The sequence below is a fragment of the Doryrhamphus excisus genome, linkage group LG16, assembly GCF_037039965.1.
Source record: "Doryrhamphus excisus strain RoL-2023G ecotype Guam linkage group LG16, RoL_Dexc_Guam_v1.1, whole genome shotgun sequence".
In the NCBI taxonomy this organism is placed as follows: domain Eukaryota; kingdom Metazoa; phylum Chordata; class Actinopteri; order Syngnathiformes; family Syngnathidae; genus Doryrhamphus; species Doryrhamphus excisus.
Genome location: NC_136372.1, coordinates 2,203,190 through 2,223,778, shown reverse-complemented (window position 1 = coordinate 2,223,778; position 20,589 = coordinate 2,203,190). Strand labels below are relative to the sequence as shown.

The window sequence follows — 20,589 nt, the reverse complement described above, 5'->3', positions numbered from 1 at the left end:
ATGGTAAGAAAGGAATAATGTGCAACGTTTTTTCATAGAGTGCCATCGCCAACTACTGACCTGGCATGCATAGTACCGCGTTTTCGGAATTGGAATGTCACTAGCTTTTAAATAAAATAAACAAAGGTGAATAAAAAAAAAAACTAAATGGACTCAAACTAATAACTAACTAATAAAAACTAGAAAAAACTAGAACTGCAAAGAAAATTGCACTTGAATAAATAATGAGCATTGGGTATTATTTTTTAACAGGACGGCTTAACATGTAGCGGATGACACTGTCTGTGAGCGCACACCGTTTTGCTATGTTTAGTTTATATTAACCAACCAAACGCCTCAGTAAGCGCTAACCGTTGGGACGACGGCGACATACGACATATCCGCTCATCGATGTTGATGAGCTTGTTTGTTTTGTTTAAAACCAAAATATTCCCTCTCTAGGGCTGGTGCCTTCAACCTGAGAACCCATCGCTTTTGTGCCTTTATTCATGTTTGCGTTTGTTCACTGGCAGGTTGCAGCACTCATGAGCAGATCCGACTCCACCCGCTGGGACAAAGAGACTGAATGGAGTCCACTTCCTCCATTCACTCAGCTATCGAACCGACACGCCCAGATGGTGAGACAGATGCACAGAGTGAGGCCTCTTGTCATCCATCCTGCGTGCACATGTAAATTTATTGAGGCCGGCAAAATGATCAGAGTTCACTTCCTCCATTCATTCAGCTATCGAACCAACACGCCCAGGTGCTGAGACAGATGCACAGAGTGAGGCCTCTTGTCATCCAGCCTGCGTGCACATGTACATTTATTGAGGCTGGCAAAATGATCACGTTTGTTATTATTTATCGGGCGATTTATTGATTATTGTAACAAGCCTAGTAATACAAATAGTCTTAGACTTTGACAATGAATTGCTAAGTCCCACATGTTCTGCTTCACGGTGGACATGTGTTTCAACCAATCTTGCTCAAATTTTACACACACGTGTAATTTGGGGTTTAATAAGAGTGCTGCCATGTGGTGTATTTGTCCGAAAAATAATAGCACGGGCAACACAGCAGGGGTGCATGTTTTGACACGTTGTCGCCCTTTTGTTCACAGCACTTCTGCAGCAGACGAGTTAGCTTACACAAAGAAATATAGTCACATACAAAAGTTAAAAGCTGTCAGTGTTGTCATGGGGATGATGTGTGGGCCACTGATTGGTGATTTACACTACCCACCAGCAAAACACACATGTCGAAGTAGCGAGCGGCAAATGGGATGAGTCAAAGGGAGGAGGAGGTGGTTGTCTCGGCTGATGGAGTCACATCAGTACGAGCCGCAGTGAATCACAACGTTATCCCTCACTTTTAATCAACGCACTTTCAGGCCCGCAAATGACTCACTGGCGCAAGCACGCATCGTTTGCACGTCGCCGCTCGTTTTGCTATTTTAATGCTAATGTGTTTCTCCAGCCTCACATCGCTCTGCCCCCCTTCCGTTGTTACGTACGGCCTGCATCTCCCTCTCCCGGTGTTCCATTATACAAAGGGAAATGAGGTGTGTTGTCGGCGCATATATCGTCTCTGAGCCATCAGCGGGGAATGAGGCGGGAAGACGGTGGAGGAAAAGGTGCTGCTTCATTGATTAGATGCACGCTGCTGTGATTGGTACGCCATATAAAAGATGGCCAAGGGGGCGCTAAGTTCATACCTTGAAGAGAGTTATCAAGAAAGGGCAACACAAAGTACACAACGCATCATTTTGTAACAACAGCCTGTGCCTCAGTTGTCGTAGCGTTGCAATGCAGCCTTTTTTGTTGGTAACCTCGGTTGTTAGATTTAAAAGTCTATTTTTAAACACAACACTAGTATCTACTTATTGCTACGTTGATTACATCAGCATTAGCAGTGATATAGAAGTAACATTTAAAGGAGAAATGCATTGTAAACATGCAGTTGTCCCTCCTTTACTGCTGTTCCAGACTCCACTTTCTATGAAGTGTGATACAAAATGAATAAATAGTATATAATCGTACTTTAATCTGATCGGTTCAAAGACTACTGCACATTGTTGTTGCTGCTGCCTCATTTTTTGTTGTTGTGAAACGACTGCCTCGTGTCCTTGATGTGACTCAGTGGGTGTGAGCAGCACGCACAAATTTAGTGGCAGCTTATTAAACAAGTCAACCTTTAAATTACAGCAGACTGGCCTTGCATGCATGGCTAACTTCCGGCTAAAAAAAAAAAAAAAAAAACCTGGAGTGGCAACGGGCTCTTCACTGTCCCTCATGTCCGTTCCCACAGAATGACCTGATCTAACGCCAATGTGTCTTTTTTTTTTAACTCTTGCTTGATGTTCGCCCCATTTCACATGATGTTAATGAGTTTTATTGTATGCGTGCGTGATGGCATGCCTCGTGTTTTTGTGGTGGAGGGCAATGAAGCTAAATGATGATGTCTGTCAGACTGTTTTTGTCCTGCTGAGTGCACTTTGAACAAGTTGTGGCAAAGTTGTATTATTGATATCATGATTTCAGCACACATTCAGGTAGTTAGAAATAACATTGAAATGCTTCCACATACAGTATAACCCTGTTCTGTCACTATAGATATAAGTTAACTGCTGCTAATATTAAAACATAAAAATCACATTGTGGCCCCAGCACTTTTTTTTTGGCGCCTGTTCACTCAGCTCTGTCATGTTTGCGCAGCTATCGCGTACCCTCCAAATCCCTGCCTTAATGCCCCTCATTTGCCTCCTGACCTTTATTATTGGTTCAATCTCGGCCCGTGTGAAGGACCATTAGATGTCTGAGGTCACTTAGCAGCCCTAAGCCTCCATAGTGAAGATGGAACGATAGCTTAGCGCATGAAACGGCTCTGACCCATGTCTCTGTTTTGTGTACAGAGTCATTTCCTAAAAATACACCTTTGTTGACTTGTTCTGATTCTGTCACATGTGGTCAGACTGCCGTAACGATGACTCGCGTCTTATTTAATCCCATGTTCGCATGTATATGTGTGTCACGGGACGATCCATCAGAAATGGCTGGTCGTGGGGGTCAGTAAAAATATGTATTTTTATCTCACAGGGTGGTGTGTCAAAGGCCAATAGAAAACAGAATAAAGGACATCGACTCAAAGACTTGCCTGCAAAAGATGCGCTCAGCTGACCCTCGTTTCTGAAGTCCATTGACCGGCATGTTCATCAGTCATGGAAAATGGTTTGAATTACACGCTTATCCCGTACAAGCCAGTAATCCGCCGCCCTTGGCTGGCATAAAGTCATTGACTGGATAGAAGTGTGTGTAACCCCCACTTTGTTTACACACACTTGCATACGGTAACCTTATCTCTCTTTGTGGAAAAGTACCGCAGCTCATGCATAACAATCATTATCGTTCATTTTTTGATTGACAGCATAAGGAGGCGCTTATAAGTTGTTCCCAAGGTCGGTTTTGGTGCATGCCCGCGTGATGCAGTAATGTAATCAGCACCAGAACAGTCGCTGAGGTGATGGGTTCAAAGATTACTTGAGGTTTTCTGGGTTGACTAGTTGGTTACTTCGATACAGTCGACCCACATCGCGGTTCACCTTTACAGTCTTGTTGTTTCAATTACTTTTTTTTTTTTAGTTCATTTTGCTTGCTTTTTTGTACAGTCTGTGGACGTGCATTGTGTTCTCTGTCCTAATTGGTTAAGAGAGAACCCGCACATTGTGTTCTGGTGTGTTGGATCGATAGCTAGCAGTAAAGCACTCTCTTTTCTCCCCAACAGTCGTGTATGTCGATGAAACATTCTGCACTGACAAAGACACCGGCGGTCGCGCCCCAAAAGGCTGAGGTAGATGCTAACCATCGCACAAAAAGTTGGACTTCTGGACTTGCCGAAGTCACATGGCTTTTGAGCGGCATTACAGAATATCAGTTATGGTGAGAGGTTACATACTGTAAAATTTGTCAAATATAAAGCCAACTACTTCACAGATTTTGCCCGTTACGGCTTATTTTTAGAACACCACCCCTGTGAGAAATGAGGGACCACTGTATTATGAAGTCATCTGCTTGGAGTTTTACTGATTTATCAACGACTCACAGGTCATTGCTGAAGTGAAAATTCTGACTGGGAATAAACTTGGGAAACAAAAGTGTAAAATAGGCTCCAGTGGCGCAATCGGTTAGCGCGCGGTACTTATAAGACAGTAAGCTGCGGAGTGATGCCGAGGTTGTGAGTTCGAACCTCACCTGGAGCAGTTTTCACTTTAACGATGACCTTTGGTTGGTCGGTAAATCAATAAAAGACGTGGTGGTTCGCTCTGCTATCCATGGAGATGAGTTTATGATAACGTTGGAGTGACCCAGAAACCCTCCAATAGCCTTTGAACCAATCTTTGTCCGTAAATGCAATGTTGACTTGGGCAAAATCTTGGGAAGCAAAGCCCTTACAGAGGCTCCAGTGGCGCAATCGGTTAGCGCGCGGTACTTATAAGACAGTAGCCTGCGAGGTAATGCCGAGGTTGTGAGTTCGAGCCTCACCTGGAGCAATTTTCACTTTAACGATGATGTTGATTGGTAGCTAAATCAATAAAAGATGTGATGACTCCCAAAACGGCTATTGGAGTGTTTCTGGTTTCCTTAAACAGCAAACGACCACATCTTATTGATTTAGCTATATCATTGATAAAGTGAAAGCTGCTCCAGGTGAGGCTCGAACTCACAACCTCGGCATCACTCCGCAGTTTACTGTCTTATAAGTACCGCGCGCTAACCGATTGTGCCACTGGAGCCTCTGTAGATGGTTTGTTTCCAATATTGTTCCCAGGTCAACAAAGATTGGTTCAAATACAATTGAAGTATGTTGTCGTAACCTCATCTCATTATCAACATCATCGTTAAAGTGAAAGCTGCTCCAGGTGAGGCTCGAACTCACAACCTCGGCATCACTCCACAGGTTACTGTCTTATAAGTACCGCGCGCTAACCGATTGCGCCACTGGAGCCTCTATGATGGTTTGTTTTTTGTTTCCCAAGATTGTGCCAACGTCAATATTGCATTGTCAGACAAAGATTGGTTCAAAGGCAATTGGAGGGTCTCTGGTTTCACTCCAATGTTTTCATAAGATCATCTCCTTGGATAGCAGAGCGACCCACCACATCTTTTGTTGGTTTACTTACCAATCACAGGTATCATTGTTAAAGTGAAAAATGCTCCAGGTGAGGCTCGAACTCACAACCTCGGCATCACTCCGCAGTTTACTGTCTTATAAGTACCGCGCGCTAACCGATTGCGCCACTGGAGCCTCCGTTGAAGTATTGTTTTCCAGATCATTCCTAGGAAAATGGAAATGTTAGTTCTGTCTTATTAGATGACTCCAATGTTGTTACTCGGTTGAGAAACCACGCCTGGAGATAAGGGTGGAACGCACAACCTCAACATTACTCTGAGGTTCTAAGTACCGCACACTAATTAATTGTGCCAGCGGAGCTTATGGAAGTTGTTAGGAATGGAATATTTTCCACTCTGTTCTGGATTCTACAACATGCATGTGCTCATCTACAGCAAAGAGATAACACATTCACTAATTCCTTTCATTTGGAACAAAAGGCAGCCAGTTCTTCTTAATTAAGCATGATGAAGTTCATCATGATTGTTTGGTTGGTGTTTGTGTTGAGTATTATCTTACCGATGTGGTTTTGAGATAGAGAAGTTGGACGATGGTCTCCTTGTGAGAGCAGCATCGTGTACGTCGCTGTCAGTGAGAGATACTCATCAGGCTTTCATCATCACCTTATCGGTAAGGGACCGCACGATGATGGCTTTTCATTTCTGTCACGTTGTTTGGCAGGGGAGGCACCTTCTTGATGTCTCTCCCTTTTTTTTCCTGATTACAGCTAACAGCCCATTTGGAAAAGTGAACGCTTTTCCCTCGCCAACTTCTGCCGCCGCTGTTTTGTGCAAAATAGGTTGTAATGGCCCTTCCCCTACCCGGGATGATAATTGGGTGAGATCATAAGTAATGGGCTGATAATGGCGTAATTGGCTGAAGACTTTGGATATGCTCGTTGTATTTGTAGGCCGTCTGTGCTGAAGAGAGATATTTTCTTTCACGTGGCATCCGTCATCATCATTTTAGTGATTACTCTGCGAACCGCTGTCATTGTAATCATTTCGGAGAGCCGTGCTTCAGGAAATTAATTGTATTGCACAAAAGTGTGATTCATAATAATAGCTTCCGAGTAACTCCCATTCATTTGCCTGATATTTAGCCCATGATAGCCATAGTACCAGTCTTATCATACAACATTGTTTCAATATGCAATCTACATTTACACCATTCATTTGGATCATTCGATTCATAAAATACACGCCTTAGGTGGGGTTCATACTCGGCTTGGTTTTACCCAATGGAGGATGAATGCTGCAATGTAGTATAAGACTGGTTCAAAGAGACGTTTTCTGAGTTGAGTATTAGCTTACTGCACAGATGGTAACTGATCTGGAGACAGACATTGTACTTTCCCTAAACTAACCCTAAATTGCTGAAGGTGAGGTGGGAACACACACACACACACATCACATGCATGTCACACCCTTGTCTGTGCTAAGAGTGTGCTACATAATTAGCCCAGTTTAACACCGCTAATTGGTTTCACGAGGTCTTTTGGGTGTTGACAGAAAACGGGAAGCTGGGCCAGCGTTTGTGGAGACGGAGGAGGGTGTGAGCGCCAGGGTCCTGGTGTGAGCACAGGTGTGTGTGTGGGATCACAGTTCTCACTTGTATCAGCGCTCACGCTCACACAGAGTCGGTGTGTGTTGCAATGTTTTTCTCGCGTCACAGCATCTTTTTAAGACATGATTTGAACAGAGGGTCAAGTGTGCATAAACGGCGCATGTGTGTGTTTGCTCATTTGTTGGTCTAACCGCAGTCCATCCATCATATGGCAAGACCTCCAGTGTTCTTTGCTCGTGACCCAGATAGCGCCCGTGATGACGTTTTGTATGTGTGACTAATGGCCATCAAAAATGTTTTTTTTTTTCCGACTTCTTTAGCAGTCAGAGGGAATTTGGTGCCATCCACCACCCTCCTCCTCCGGTCCAGGCTCAGCGGACTGCAGGTCAGCTCTGATTGCAAAGTCCTTACACACAAACCTAGACCTGATTTCAATCTTTTCCTCGTTTTCTGCTGACTAGCATGCTGCAAATGTCGTCGACCAAAGTTGAAATGTTAAGTGTTCTTTGTATTCCTACTTTATCCATTATGGCACCTTGCTCAATCATCGGTGAAACTAACCTATGTGTTTTTGGAAACATCTAAAACAATTGACAGATCTTACGGCTTGATACAAAAACACGTGTGTTAGATTCATTGAAGACACTGACGATGTCTTGGACATGAGATTAGATAGCTACCTTACTGATGCTAACCTGGATAAACCTGCAAAGTATGTGTGCTTTGTTCATAGAAAACACTTTAGACTGTAAAATGTCCTTAGTGTCGATGATAGATTGATCCTGATGGAAAATGCAAGAAGGCTAAGTGCTCCAGGTGAGGCTTGAACTCACAACCTCGGCATCACTCCGCAGTTTACTGTCTTATAAGTACCGCGCGCTAACCGATTGCGCCACTGGAGCCTCTATGCAGGTTTTGTTTCCCAAGATTGTGCCAACGTCAACATTGCATTGAAAGACAGAGATTGGTTAAAATGCCATTGGAGGGTTTCTGGGTCACTCGAATGTTATCATAAGCTCATCTGCATCATCGTTAAAGTGAAAGCTGCTCCAGGTGAGGCTCGAACTCACAACCTCGGCATCACTCCGCAGGTTACTGTCTTATAAGTACCGCGCGCTAACCGATTGCGCCACTGGAGCCTCTGTCGTTGGCTTGTTTCCGAATATTGTTCCCAGGTCAACTTTGCATTGACAGACAAAGATTGGTTCAAATACCATTGAAGGGTTTTTGGGTCACTCCAATGTTGTCATAACCTAATCTCCATCACAGTTAAAGTGAAAACTGCTCCAGGTGAGGCTCGAACTCACATCCTCGGCATCACCCCGCAGGTTACTGTCTTATAAGTACCGCGCGCTAACCGATTGCGCCACTGGAGCCTCTGTTGTTAGTTTGTTTCCAATATTGTTCTCAGGTCAACATTGCATTGACTGACAAAGATACAAGTGATACTCAAATACCATTGAAGGGTTTTTGGGTCACTCCAATGTTGTCATAACCTAATCTCCTTCACAGTTAAAGTGAAAAGTGCTCCAGGTGAGGCTCGAACTCACAACCTCGGCATCACTCTGCAGGTTACTGTCTTATAAGTACCGCGCGCTAACCGATTGCGCCACTGGAGCCTCTGTAGTTGGCGTGTTTCCCAAGATTGTTCCCAGGTCAACATTGAACTAACCGATTGCGCCACTGGAGCACACTTTGCAAGTGGTACGATCTGCCAAAAATGTCTTCAGCATAACAAAAACACCACTATCTCACTTGGACTCTAAATTGTTTAGAGTTTTTGCATACCTAGCATAAAACTATGTAGTTTTATAAACATTTAAGACAATCAAGAGTTTTCAATTTAGAGTCTTCATACTGTAATAAACCCTCTACACAGAAATGCTCCGTCCAATTCCAAGATTCCCGGAACCGCCTAGTACAATGGTACTAACCCTCGGACCGCTTTGCTGCCCCCACCGCTAATTATTTTATTGGTCTTTGTTTTTGAGTAGCTTGGCAACACCAATAACAAGCACCGTCACCGGGAATGACGGATACACGCATAGCTTGTTCCACTGTGCGGCTCGCATGCCAACACTGATACTACCACTGATCCTGGGATTAAAATACTTTGAACGCCACATGGTAGATTGCGTCCACCCCCCAGCTCTTCCCCACATACACACCTGCAGCGCAAGCTGAAGCAGCATTTAAGCACCGCTCTATATCTCCTTTTATTGGGACAGTTGTGCCATCGAGACCACTTCCTGGCCCCGAAAATGCAGTTCTACTGTGTCAGCACGCACGCGGCGGCTATGGATGAGTGGTTTTAGAATGCGGTCCGTGATAGAGAGGCCTTGAGTTACATTTGTAAGGCTTGAGTGAAAAAATGCTGTTAATAAAAGTTACACAAGTAAACATAAAAAGATATAAGCAGCATCTCCACTCCAATCCTTTAGGTGGCGATGTTGGACTTTCAATCACATTTCATTCTTATTTCCTTGTATAATCAACCAAATAAGACAATTTTGATGACCTCATCGTTCTTCCCCCTGTCAAGATAGTGACTTTCCTTTTCTTGTTGTTATTTAATATTTGATGACAGCCGCTTTGGGCTTCACTTGTTTGTTGCATAACCTCACCCCCCCCCCCCTTTTTTACCCCCGCAGCCTCCCTAAATTACATTTGTTGGCAATCAAGCATGCAATTTGTCTCTGTGCGTATTCATTTGTTGGCATAATTTCTGCACCCTATCTTGTTCTATGTCAAAAAATTCCAAAAGCAGGCCAAGGGAGGATGATTTCATCCGTTTTGTGACAGCGGTGCCTTCTGACTTCCTGTTATGTGTGTGGTTTCTGCGGGAATCCAACACAACACAGCCAAACGCTTTCTGATGCGGTTCTTTTGATTTATTGGCCCGCAGTCATCTGAGAACGTCACCGGATGTGCTATGCGGGCTGCATGTTGTCCCGAGCTAAATAAGTAAACAGGCTGCAAATGCAGAAACAGGTTAGGCCAGGCTAGGCTTGTCACTGTGCATCATTCTGACCGCATCTGAGGCTTCGCCGTGTTTACGCTACCAGTGGCAGATGTCCTTCACATCGTGTCTGATGCAGAATTCTTTAAAGCCTACACCAAAAACCACTGGCGTGCCTTGGAAACCGCCAGCATTTTGGGCAGCTCCTCGACCAGCGCGTGGCTAAAGGGGATGAATAATAATCGGATGCAGTAGCAAACATCTCTTGGTGGTGAGGCTTGTTTGGACGCTCCAGCTTGTGTCAGGTGCTCGCTTACGCTAAAAGCGGCCAGGAACGGCCCCGAAGCACAGAATCAGAAAGTCAAATAAACACATCCTATAGGCCTTTTTGCATGGCCATCCCGGGGGTTTGCCCCTGTCTAAATATATCCAGTGTTGAACGGAACCCCTCCCAGTATCTGTGGTTACTCCTTTCGGGCAGTTCCCCAGTAGACTTTGCGGTTATATGTGAACGGGCTAACTTTAGCTAAAGGCAGAAGAATGTTTGAATAGTGAGAGAACTGGATGCCTTCTTTTTTGTGTATGCGGTTGAAAAATGAATAAGGGCGTGCTCGATGGAGGCAGATGACGGGGTGCGGCGCTGTGCCAATTAGGAAAGAGTTGAGGTCGCTTTACGAGGCACGGTTGAGGGTGGGGTAATAATATATACATTAATTCAAAACGTTCACGCCGTTTTGTCAAGCACATTGTTCCACCACCGGGCATGCAAGTGTTGGAAAGATCTGGTATCTCATCTGGTATATATGAAGCATTGGAACCACAATTTGAGGGTAATGCTGTAGCACAGGGGTCTCAATAAATAATAATAATAAAACGACAAATAATAAAAACTTAAGAAACCACATATAGTTGGTGGGTAGACAAATTATACAAAGCATTATTAGAGCCCTGTAGACATGACAAAACAGGACTATTGTCACATTTATACTATTTTTATTTACAACATATTGCGCAACTGCAGGGTCTTGAGACACATGCTAACTCACAAACTAGAGCGCTAGCAACCTAAACGGTAGCCTTCAAGTTATTTCCTTTAAACATAAATAGCCAAAAACTCACCACTTCCACACGGATAGGGAGGATAACTATTAACAGTTATTTAACCTTTAACATGAACATTAATCAAACGTACAAATTTTTTCTGCGTACATGATACCATACAGCATCCATATCAAACTTGCACGGGCCGCACTAACATTAAACTTTCATATCAAGGCGGGGGCCTCAATGTGGCCCGCGGGCCGCGTGTTTGAGGCCCCTGGTGTAGCATATTGTCATGAATGGTGGGAGTGTACGTAATTATAATATAATATAATATAATTACTATAAAAAAATAAGCTCTGCGTTGAAAACATGTTCTCCATCATAAAACCTTACACCTAACTTGTAGAGGCTGGATTCCTCTTTTCTGTCTCCAAATCCAAGTAAAAAGCAAAGGCTTGGTGAGCTCTCCTAGTTGGCGTCACATACATGTTTGAATCAGACATATTTTTCCAGGAAACATCTGCTGAAATTCCTAATTGTGTTGTGTTGTTCCTTCCACAACAATGTGCCTATGATATATAGTACATGCACTATACTCATATCCTGGCGGTGTGACCTTTTTTTGTCTTTAGATCCACTCAGGGATAATATCTCCTTGTGATGGGGTCCGCCGCATGCTGCGCACGTTTCCACGCGGCCACAAATAAACAAACACGAGGGGCGACACATGCCCCCACTGCAAACAAAGATGAGAGAAAACACATCAATACATTGTGCCGTTGCTTTTTATTGACTCTCGGGCCGGGTGCTGATGGGCTGGTGTTGTTTGCTGAGCTGGACACCCCCCCCAATGTACCCCCCCCCTTCGCTTTAAGTGCTATTGTGCTCGTTAGAGTAGCACCGTGGTTATGTAATCAGGCCTGATGCAGGAGGACACAAAGACGTACAGTAACAATACAGCAGTGATGACACTAATGACACTTTGATGGGAACCATTACACTTTGTCTGTCTCCATGCGTCTTAGTTAATGGATCGGGCGAGCCGCCCTTGCGTTGCGCGCTGCATTTGTCTGCCAGCAGACTTTGGTTAGGACCAGATGTTACATTTACAGGGTGTGTTTGCAGTCGTGCGGTTTTCCCAGTTGCCCTTGAGCAAGGCATTTATTTTCCCCCGACGCACGCCGTGGCCTGTTTGGTTGTCTGTGTGTCTTCAAAGTTGCTTCCGTGTTTGCACTGCGCGGAAACTTACAGTACCGCAATACAAGCTGGACACAGACTACTCTAAACTGCATACTTATGCACACTATTTTGCAGGTGTACTTAATGTTATGGCCCCTGGAAGCTGGTTTAGATGTGGTCATGTGACGTTGTCTCCGGTTCAGATTCCTGGTCTTGGAGCGATTAAGGAAGGCAAACGGGGGCCACTTTCAGCCGTAACAGCAACAGGAAGCTCCACCCCCCCAACCCAGAGCCCATTGTGGCTGCGGTGGTTGGGTGGGGGCACGCTCTTCAAGGTAGTACAGCTGCTTTGAGCTGGGGGGGAGTGGGGGGAGTTGTGTTGTATTTTAGGACGTGGAAGCCGCAGACGTCGGATCATAAATAGTTTTTTTATTGCTACTCTGAGCCACTTGGGTCTTTCAGCGGGTCATTGATGGTGGCCGTGCCGGCTGTGCACGAGGAAGGGATGGCGGTATGTATGTGGGGGGTTTGGGGTGGTGGGGGTGGTGGGGTTTCATCCTCAGCAGATCTCAGCCTGGCCTCTGGTCCCGTCGCTCTTAATAAGAGCCTCGTAAAGCTGTTTGCTGCCATCAATCACTCACAGGTGGAGGCTAGTTGAACCAGTGGGCGGAGCCTCAGCCATGAGCCACGACGGTTCATCATGCCCGCCTGTGTCGAGCAAAGAGCATTGTCATTTACACCTACTCCAGTCTAACCTGGGGTTGTGCAGGTTGGAATTTGACCACCAAAAAAACACTTGTTATGAAAGTTAACATTGACTCAGTGGTTAACTTCTTTTTACGCTTGTATGACAGTTAAGAGTGTGGTGACAAAGGCATGCTATGCATAATAGACAATTATGTATGTTCCATGTGAACGCCAGGATAATTCAGTCCCTAATACATGCCTCTGTTTGTTCCGTTCCGTTTAACGGCAGCGCTAGTTCCAGGGGCAGTATTGCTGACTAGCCTGTCGGGAGTGTGCGTAGGTTGCGTGGTTGGGGACCACAGAGATTTTCTTCATTCAGTGCCAGGGTGCAACAGCCTCGCTCGCAGCTTCTGCGAAAACATCTGATGGAGCCTCTTGAGTGCTCCCAGATTGGCAACGTGAAAGCGGCTTTTCATGGACACTGCTTGCCTTAATGTCTTTCTGTGTGTGTGTGTGTGTGTGTGTGTCAGACAGTGAGTGGTTGTGGTATTTACGTAAATAACTTGAATCAGAAATGCAGAAGAGAGTGTATTTCAGGGAGTTTTTATTTGTATTTTTTTTTACAAGAAATGTTTCAATCCTCCATTGAGCTAGGGCTAGCCTTTCTCGTTCATTTATTTATAACCACTGTGGCTTCATGTGAAACAAACATCTCCTTTCTTTGCTCTTACCTGGAAAGCCTCTACCATCCAAATACCAACAATAGCTAGACATTTTGGACAAAGGGATGCTACACTTTCAGGCATGCTTGGACGAGTTTGGTGTGGAAGAGCACCTTTGGGATGAATTAGAAAGAAGGTGACGAGCCAGCGGGTACATCAGTGAGGTAAAAAAAAATAAATGCATCCCTCAACCATCAATTTAGCCTTGCACAGCTTGCCAAAATAGAGGTCAAGCTGAGCATCATCATGAGCACTGCAGCTCTATGTCTCCCTCCTGTGGTGCCTCCGTGCACTGCCGCTCCATGTTGGCCTTCATCATCTTTTTCTTTTTTTTTTGTTGTTGTTTGTGTTTCCGGCTGTTGCTGTGTGAGTGTGTGCAAACTTGTCCAGAATGGTGTCACGTTGGACATGCAATCTCAGGGAATCGGATGTAATTCCAGCATGCGTGTCCAATGTGGATATCATCTTTTCCCAGAGGGATCTCGCATCACGTTTGCACACTGTGCTCCACATGCAGTAATGAAGACACTTGGAAAAACACCACATGGATGCCTAACTATTTCCCCCCCCCCCCGTTAGGTATGAAGCGTCCCGTCAGCCAGTCAGCCCTGCCAAGCGCCGAGCCGGACGCACCGGATGCCGGCGACATGGACATCGAGCGTTGTTCCCAGGCTGCAGTGGTAAAGAGGTCATCACAAGGGGGCGCCCTGCTCCCTCTCTCCTCGCAGCAGAGGCCCAAACGGGACCGCAAGCAGCGCAGCTACACGCTCTGCGACGTCTGCAACATCCAGCTGAACTCAGCGGCGCAGGCGCAGATCCACTACAACGGCAAGTCTCACCAGAAGAGGCTCAAGCAGATCAGCGTCGGCGGCAAGACGAGCCCCAGCAGCACAGGTGGGGGCCACTGGGCCAAGTTGTTGTAGAACCTTGTAGAACCCAACACAATGTAAACAAATTGGATTTTAGTTTCCTTAGGCTAAACACACTGCAGGTAATTAGAAGCTAATTAACATAATTGTGTTCATGATACAAATCCAAAAAGTTCACTTTAAGTCATCGCCACGACCAATTCATGCACAATAACACATTGCTAGAAAAATAATCACGCCGGAACTTGAAAGGCTTTGCTACACATCTTAAAATGCAACTTGGAGCTCTGCCAGCCACAGACTTGAGAGCTCGATCGTTTTGTTTTTCTTTTAGCGAATAAGCTAACCGAGCATGAGCATGCTGTTACATTGTGAGTCTCATGTTAGCATGACGTAGCTATGCTAGCGTCACTAACGTTTGTGTCCTCCTTTATGTTGCATAAATTCCCCAAAGGGCTTACTGCAGTACTTTTTAAGCGTCTAAATTCCATTATCAAGGCTAACACAGCGCCAATAGTAGCGTTTAAAATGATTATAGTATATAAATAGTAAAATATAAGGCTTTTAAAGGAAGCTCATTAACATTTGTCTTCTTTGAGTGTTTGTCGCGGGCTTGTCAGGCCTGCTTTTGTTTCCGTCTTCCAAAATAAACCGTGTCATGTCGGTCCCGGGTCGCCTCGTCCGCACGTCCCTTTGAGGGGGGGAGTGCTGCAGGTGATGTAAAAGTGTGCGTGTGTTAAAAAAAAAATATTGTGTAGTAGTAGTTGTAGTGTGCGAGGCTGAACGGATGCCGTGCGCAGATTCTCTCTGACACGCAGTCACAATCGTGCAGCCTTATCTCCACTCACCTTCTGCTGACTCCCCCAGGCTGCCGCCCTGCTGCTGCCGTGTCCTCGGCTCCTCTGCCCCGCTTAATGCGTGTCTGCTCCTCATATTTTTAGAATGTTTTGACATAGACGCGACGCATTCGGGTGCATCTGTGCTGATGTCAGCCCACATGTGCCCGTGCATACGTTCATACATTCCACCAACAGTGCAGTTTTCTTTGAAATATTCGTATAATAAATGTCGGTGTGCGTTCCTCGTCCTTCTCAACCCTCCAACCAGTCTTGCTAACACTTAAGGAAACGTGCGCGCCAAAAAGCAGCGTCCAAATTCGCCTCTTCATTCCTGCCTCGTGTTTTTAATATTTGAACTCACCACCAAATGAAGCCGCTGAAAGTTTCAACCGGCGTAATAATGTATGTGAATATATTCCAGGATGGGAGAAGGTCAAGGTTGACTTAAATGTCGGATTGTCTGAGTCATCTTCACTTATTAACACTGACTCACTGGAGGCAGTGGAGACCTTCGGTTATTGACTTTTATGACTAAATCAACACAGTACAGTCAGAAGGTCCACGGTGTACCCCGCCTCACGCTCCGAAGTCAGCTGGGATAGGCTTCAGCATACCATGTGGTGCTTTCTAGATCTTCCAGGTTTTGCACCTATTTCCAAAATGGTGTGTTTTGGCCAACTTATAGATGTTAGGTTAATTGGAGACTCTACATGTCCATAGGTATGAATATGAGCGATTGATTGTGTTGATTGTGGCGACTGGTCCAGGGTATACCCTGCCTCTCGCACAAATTCATGTGGGATAGGCTCCAGCGTAGCTCTAGTCAGGCTGAGCAGAACAGAACATGGATGGTGGAACTTGGTGGATGCAAGTGAGGAAAGGTGATGGAAAGGTGTATCTGCAAGGACAGGCCTGATACGACCCGGCAGAGTCGCTTCAGGAGCCATCAAGTGTGTGTGCGGTTGTTTCTTTTTGTGTACATCCTTTTCCGAGCGTCGTCGGGATCCACAGCCTCGCATTCTACCAGACCAAAAATGAAAGGAGGAGGAGGAGAAGGAATTAGCATTTTTTTCATGGTCCTCCATATCTCATTTTTTCCCCCCCACTCTCTGATGTGTGCACATTTCTTCCCCCCCCCCATGCGTGTTATATGAGCACTCGTCATCACGGCCGCTGTCTGATGCCATCTCTGCTGCAGCGTCGCTTTAATAAAGCGTGACCAATTGGATTAAAGGCAAGGATTTTCTGCATGAATGCATTCGCGCATCTGTGTTTTATTTTTGTGCCGCCTTGCCATTTTCCCATTTTCTCCTCCGCGGGGTGAAATGACTTCTCCCGTACGCCCCCACTCCCTCGCCAAAAGCCTTTGAACTCCAGGTGGATGTGTGAGGTGTCATTTCATATCTCCTCCTCTTTGCCGCCTTTCATGTTTTGTAATTTCCTGAAGATTGTCATGTGATATCACTTTGCACCGAATGCATACATAACTCAACAAGAAGCAGGACAAGCACGCAAACATGCTTTGTCTTTCCTCTCACAGCCTAGGAAATAAATGCAATATGGCTGAGGAGTCCTGCACTCTGCACCCCTTCTCCACCCTCTCCCTCCTCCCTGCTCTGCCCCGGGGGGCGCCCTCTCCGTGACGGCGGTTCAGACTCTGGGAAAAGGTCGGCGGCCATGCCAGGTCGGCGCACAGGGCTCGCTGATGCGAGAAACACGTAGGGGTGAGGAGCTCGCAGCGCCACGGGGAGAAAAAGGGGTGCGTTGCTATGAAATTTAGATGGGTTTGCTGGGTGCTTTTTGTCTAGAAGCAAGCGGATCTGGCCATCGGATCATCCAGCGTACTGGGCTACACCAAATACAATGCTGTGCTAGTTAGCTAAATGTCAGGAAATATCATCTGGATTTCTGCACCGTGGTGACATCTCACTCTGATGCTCCTGACCAGTCCTGACCAGGATTTAAGTTACACAATGTGTGTCATTTCCATGCCATATATGTTGACAATCACTTATAATTTATAAGCAAAAAACTATTAATGCTGCACTTCAGCCTATAAGGAAGTTTGATTGACATTTGACCCCGTTCATTGTCGTTATGGCGCACCTTTGCACCCCTAAATTTGAACCAAGACAGCTATTCTTCTGCACACTTTTGGTACGGCGTTAAAAGGTGTGTGAAATGTTCTTTCATCAACCATAAGCGCACCAACCCCCCCTCACTTCCCTTCACCTCATCCTTTCACCCTCCTCTCAGCCCGATCATTACTGACCCTCAGAGGGGCAAAATTACCCCAGAGTGACTTATTACAATCCAGACACGGCGATGCAGCTCTAGGGGGAGAAAAGGTTGTCTGATGGAGGACCTTAAAGTAGTCGAACAAGGCAGATGGAGTCGCCAGGAGGGGGGAACGCGAACCTGTCCACATGTCCGACTTCCAGACAGCACATCCTCTTCTTCTCGTGGGGTGAGAAGAGCACTGTGCGTTACATCTCAAGTGCAAAGTGTAGAGATTCTCTACTTGTAGACCAAACCGCAAAGAGCCGCTTTAGTGAAAACAGATGTAAACTCGGTAGCCCGGGGGCCATTAAATGCCGCTTCACCGCTCCCCGGGTGCTCATAAATGTGGATATTTGTACAACGTAAACACACACGCGCACGCTCTCACATCCATACGGCTCTGGTGTGTAATAACACATCTTCAAAGTGGTTTTAATAGCGGCGCTGTCAGATGTAATCTTCAAAGAACAAAATATGGATGTTGGTCAGATTAGGAGATTTTTCTCAACCGACTTTTCGGAAATCTTGGACAAAATTTTGAAAAAAAGCAATCAACAAGCTATAATGTTTCTTAAGCCTTGTATCCACCATGTAGCACGGTGGCCCCCACAGGGCTGCAATCTATCTGTGGGGCCGTTCATAATCATAATTACTTATGATGCATTAGCAAAAAGTACGTTAAATAGAAAAGCAACTGAAGTAGTTTTTTTATGTCACTAACAAGAATGACATTTTCCAATTAATTATTTTTCTTGTACTATTATGACTTTATTCCCGTAATATATTTACTTTATTCTCGAAATATTTAGTAAATTTTAGAATTAAATTTCCCCAAAATTGCAGCTTTGTTTAGTTGTTTTTTTAATAATATTCCAAAAGTTGTCTTATCCTTTTAATGTTTCATTTATGCAAAAAATGTTAAAATATCACAATTATATTAGTACTGCAATTTCATAAAACTTTTCCCTCATTTTTATCTGATTATTATGACTTTAGTGTGTACTTTATTCTCATTAATTACTCCTGTTTTACTTACTGTTCTCCTGTTTAATTGTACAGTATTTTTAAAATGTGCCAGGGGTTAAAAACAAACAACCGCGGGCCACAAATGGCCACTTTGGACACGCCTGCCTCGCCGATATAGAAATAAAAACAATATCAACGCATCATTCTTTGAGTTTTTATGCAAATAAAGTCCCTTGACTGTAGCCTAAAGAGACAACTCCTCCGCATACACAACACGCACAAGGCCATTTAGTTAGATGATTTTCATTGTTATTCATGTATTAATTTATTCGCTCGTGGCAGACGTGGGGGGGGGGGGGGGGGGGGCGTAATATGCAGATGCCGGTTTGTTTCTGGATGGGAATTTTCCGGCCCACTGCCTCAAACTGCCACAGATAATAAAGACAGGCAAGGAAGGGAGACAGAAAGGAAGGAAGGAGACAAGGAGATGTAGGAAGGTTGGGGTTGTCAGCTCCACTTTGCCACCAGGTGTGATGGAGCTGTGAGGGGTCGTGTCCTTGACACGAGGGTGAGCGTGTAGATCCGTCCTCCCGCTTGTCTCGGACAAGACGCTCCAGCGCCCGCGGGGCTACTTCTCCTTTCTGTCTCCGGAAAGAATTTGAACACGGCCACCCCCACACCGCTACCGGCGGGACAAGTCGACCGCGGGACGTCAACACGCGGCGATATTCACCCGCAGTCAAGTACTTGTTGACCTCCATAAGGATCAGTCTCCCCCGCTCATAAATAAAACCAATACATCTGTGGCGGTGCGCTTTATTGCAACACTTTCTCGCACGGCGGCGCTACGCAAATAAGCAGTTGGGCGAAAGCAGGCTGTGTCACGGCCCGAGACGGAAATAGCAAACGACTACGGCGGCCAGGAGGCGATTGGCTGTGAGACATGTTGTTTTCTCTGTTGCGCTCCTGCTGAAGGAGGGGAAGGGGAAGGCGGGTGGGGGGGTTGAGCTTACTGCCGTCCAGCATTGCCATGCCGGAGGAGTAATGATGTCAACGACGAGACGCTAACAGGCCGTGAAGGATCCACTTGATTTTCAAATCCCGAGAGATGTCGGAGGCCTCCTCAACCTCCTGATTGGTGGCTGCGGAGGACAAAAGTGTCCTGGGAGAGTTTAGATGAGGCTAGACGAAGGTCATAATGCGGATATTACACCGCAACCCACTTATGCTGCCTGCGTCGACACCTCATTTTTGTTACCATAGCAGCATTCCCGCTTTCCGGACGGGACCGTGATGAGTGAATTTCAACAAACAAATAGGATGCCTTATTTATACATGAAATATTTTCATAGCTAGAGCATAGAAAAGCTGTTGTTTTTAACATTATTAGAGCCCTCTGGACATAACATAACACCCCTATAGTCACATTTACACTCATACTCATACAGTATGTTTTTGTGCTCTGTTATTATTTTCTGTTCTCTACAGTATTTCCTGTGGTGGCTACATTACTGACAGCTAATAGCCTGTGTAGCTTAAGCTAACTAATAGGGCACCAAACAAAATTTCTGTCCTGAAAATAATAGAGCTGGTGGGTTATGTAAAGATGGCCGATAATAATCATAATAACAATAATAACAATAACAATATTAATATAAATTTATTAATATTAATAATAATATTAATTTTATTATTGTTGTTATTTTATTATTATTATTGACAATAATAACAATAATAACAGTAACAATGTTCATATAAATATATTAATATTAATAATAATAGTAATTTTATTATTATTGTTATTTTTATTATTATTATCAATAATAATAATAATAAATTAACTATAATTTTTAAATTAACTATAATTTTATTATTATTGTTGTTTTTATTATTATTATCAATAATAATAATAATAAATTAACTATAATAATAAAATAATATTATTATTAATATTAATAAATTGAATTGTGATTATTATTATTGTTATTGTTAATTTATTAATATTAGTAAATTAATAACAATAATAATATTAATATTTTATAATATTAATGCTATATTAATAAATTATTATTATTATTATTATTGTTGGTAATTTATTAATATTAATAATAATATTTTATTATTGTTGTTAATTTATTATTATTATTATTATTATAAGAAGTTTTAAGTGTTACTTGCTCCCGGTTAACGGCTACAAATCTTCGACCTTCCTTCATGCGTGTGAGGCCGACATCTTGTTCCGTGTGCTTTTTTTTCTGAGGAGAGACACTCTCGCTGTTGACGATGCGCAGCCGAAGCCCACAGGCATTTACCCAGGCCAGAGTCCAAGC

At 44.4% G+C, this 20,589-nt stretch overlaps 1 protein-coding gene and 9 non-coding genes across 16 annotated transcripts in view; 3 read left to right on the top strand and 7 right to left on the bottom strand.

Moving 5' to 3' along the window:
• Positions 1-20,589, top strand: part of znf385c (zinc finger protein 385C) — an 85,184-nt gene that overhangs the window by 12,045 nt on the left and 52,550 nt on the right. For 3 of the 7 annotated variants that reach the window (XM_078797011.1, XM_078797008.1, XM_078797012.1), the window contains exons 1-2: positions 551-617; positions 13,885-14,199. In XM_078797011.1, the coding sequence (XP_078653137.1) occupies positions 566-617; positions 13,885-14,199 (367 nt within the window). In that variant the 5' untranslated portion in view covers positions 551-565. Of the gene's footprint in view, positions 1-550; positions 618-1,572; positions 1,616-7,056; positions 7,100-13,884; positions 14,200-20,589 lie in introns of those variants that run through there. The other 4 variants (XM_078797009.1, XM_058048136.2, XM_058048133.2 and 1 more) reach the window with 3 other exon arrangements.
• On the top strand, positions 4,144-4,237 carry trnai-uau (transfer RNA isoleucine (anticodon UAU)). Its single transcript has 2 exons — positions 4,144-4,181; positions 4,202-4,237. It is a non-coding gene; the product is annotated as a tRNA-Ile (tRNA).
• Positions 4,435-4,528, top strand: trnai-uau (transfer RNA isoleucine (anticodon UAU)). Its single transcript has 2 exons — positions 4,435-4,472; positions 4,493-4,528. It is a non-coding gene; the product is annotated as a tRNA-Ile (tRNA).
• trnai-uau (transfer RNA isoleucine (anticodon UAU)) lies at positions 4,678-4,771 on the bottom strand. The gene is made up of 2 exons: positions 4,734-4,771; positions 4,678-4,713 (listed from the first exon to the last, which is right to left on the bottom strand). It is a non-coding gene; the product is annotated as a tRNA-Ile (tRNA).
• On the bottom strand, positions 4,890-4,983 carry trnai-uau (transfer RNA isoleucine (anticodon UAU)). The gene is made up of 2 exons: positions 4,946-4,983; positions 4,890-4,925 (listed from the first exon to the last, which is right to left on the bottom strand). It is a non-coding gene; the product is annotated as a tRNA-Ile (tRNA).
• Positions 5,190-5,283, bottom strand: trnai-uau (transfer RNA isoleucine (anticodon UAU)). The gene is made up of 2 exons: positions 5,246-5,283; positions 5,190-5,225 (listed from the first exon to the last, which is right to left on the bottom strand). It is a non-coding gene; the product is annotated as a tRNA-Ile (tRNA).
• trnai-uau (transfer RNA isoleucine (anticodon UAU)) lies at positions 7,523-7,616 on the bottom strand. Its single transcript has 2 exons — positions 7,579-7,616; positions 7,523-7,558 (listed from the first exon to the last, which is right to left on the bottom strand). It is a non-coding gene; the product is annotated as a tRNA-Ile (tRNA).
• trnai-uau (transfer RNA isoleucine (anticodon UAU)) lies at positions 7,760-7,853 on the bottom strand. The gene is made up of 2 exons: positions 7,816-7,853; positions 7,760-7,795 (listed from the first exon to the last, which is right to left on the bottom strand). It is a non-coding gene; the product is annotated as a tRNA-Ile (tRNA).
• On the bottom strand, positions 7,997-8,090 carry trnai-uau (transfer RNA isoleucine (anticodon UAU)). Its single transcript has 2 exons — positions 8,053-8,090; positions 7,997-8,032 (listed from the first exon to the last, which is right to left on the bottom strand). It is a non-coding gene; the product is annotated as a tRNA-Ile (tRNA).
• Positions 8,240-8,333, bottom strand: trnai-uau (transfer RNA isoleucine (anticodon UAU)). The gene is made up of 2 exons: positions 8,296-8,333; positions 8,240-8,275 (listed from the first exon to the last, which is right to left on the bottom strand). It is a non-coding gene; the product is annotated as a tRNA-Ile (tRNA).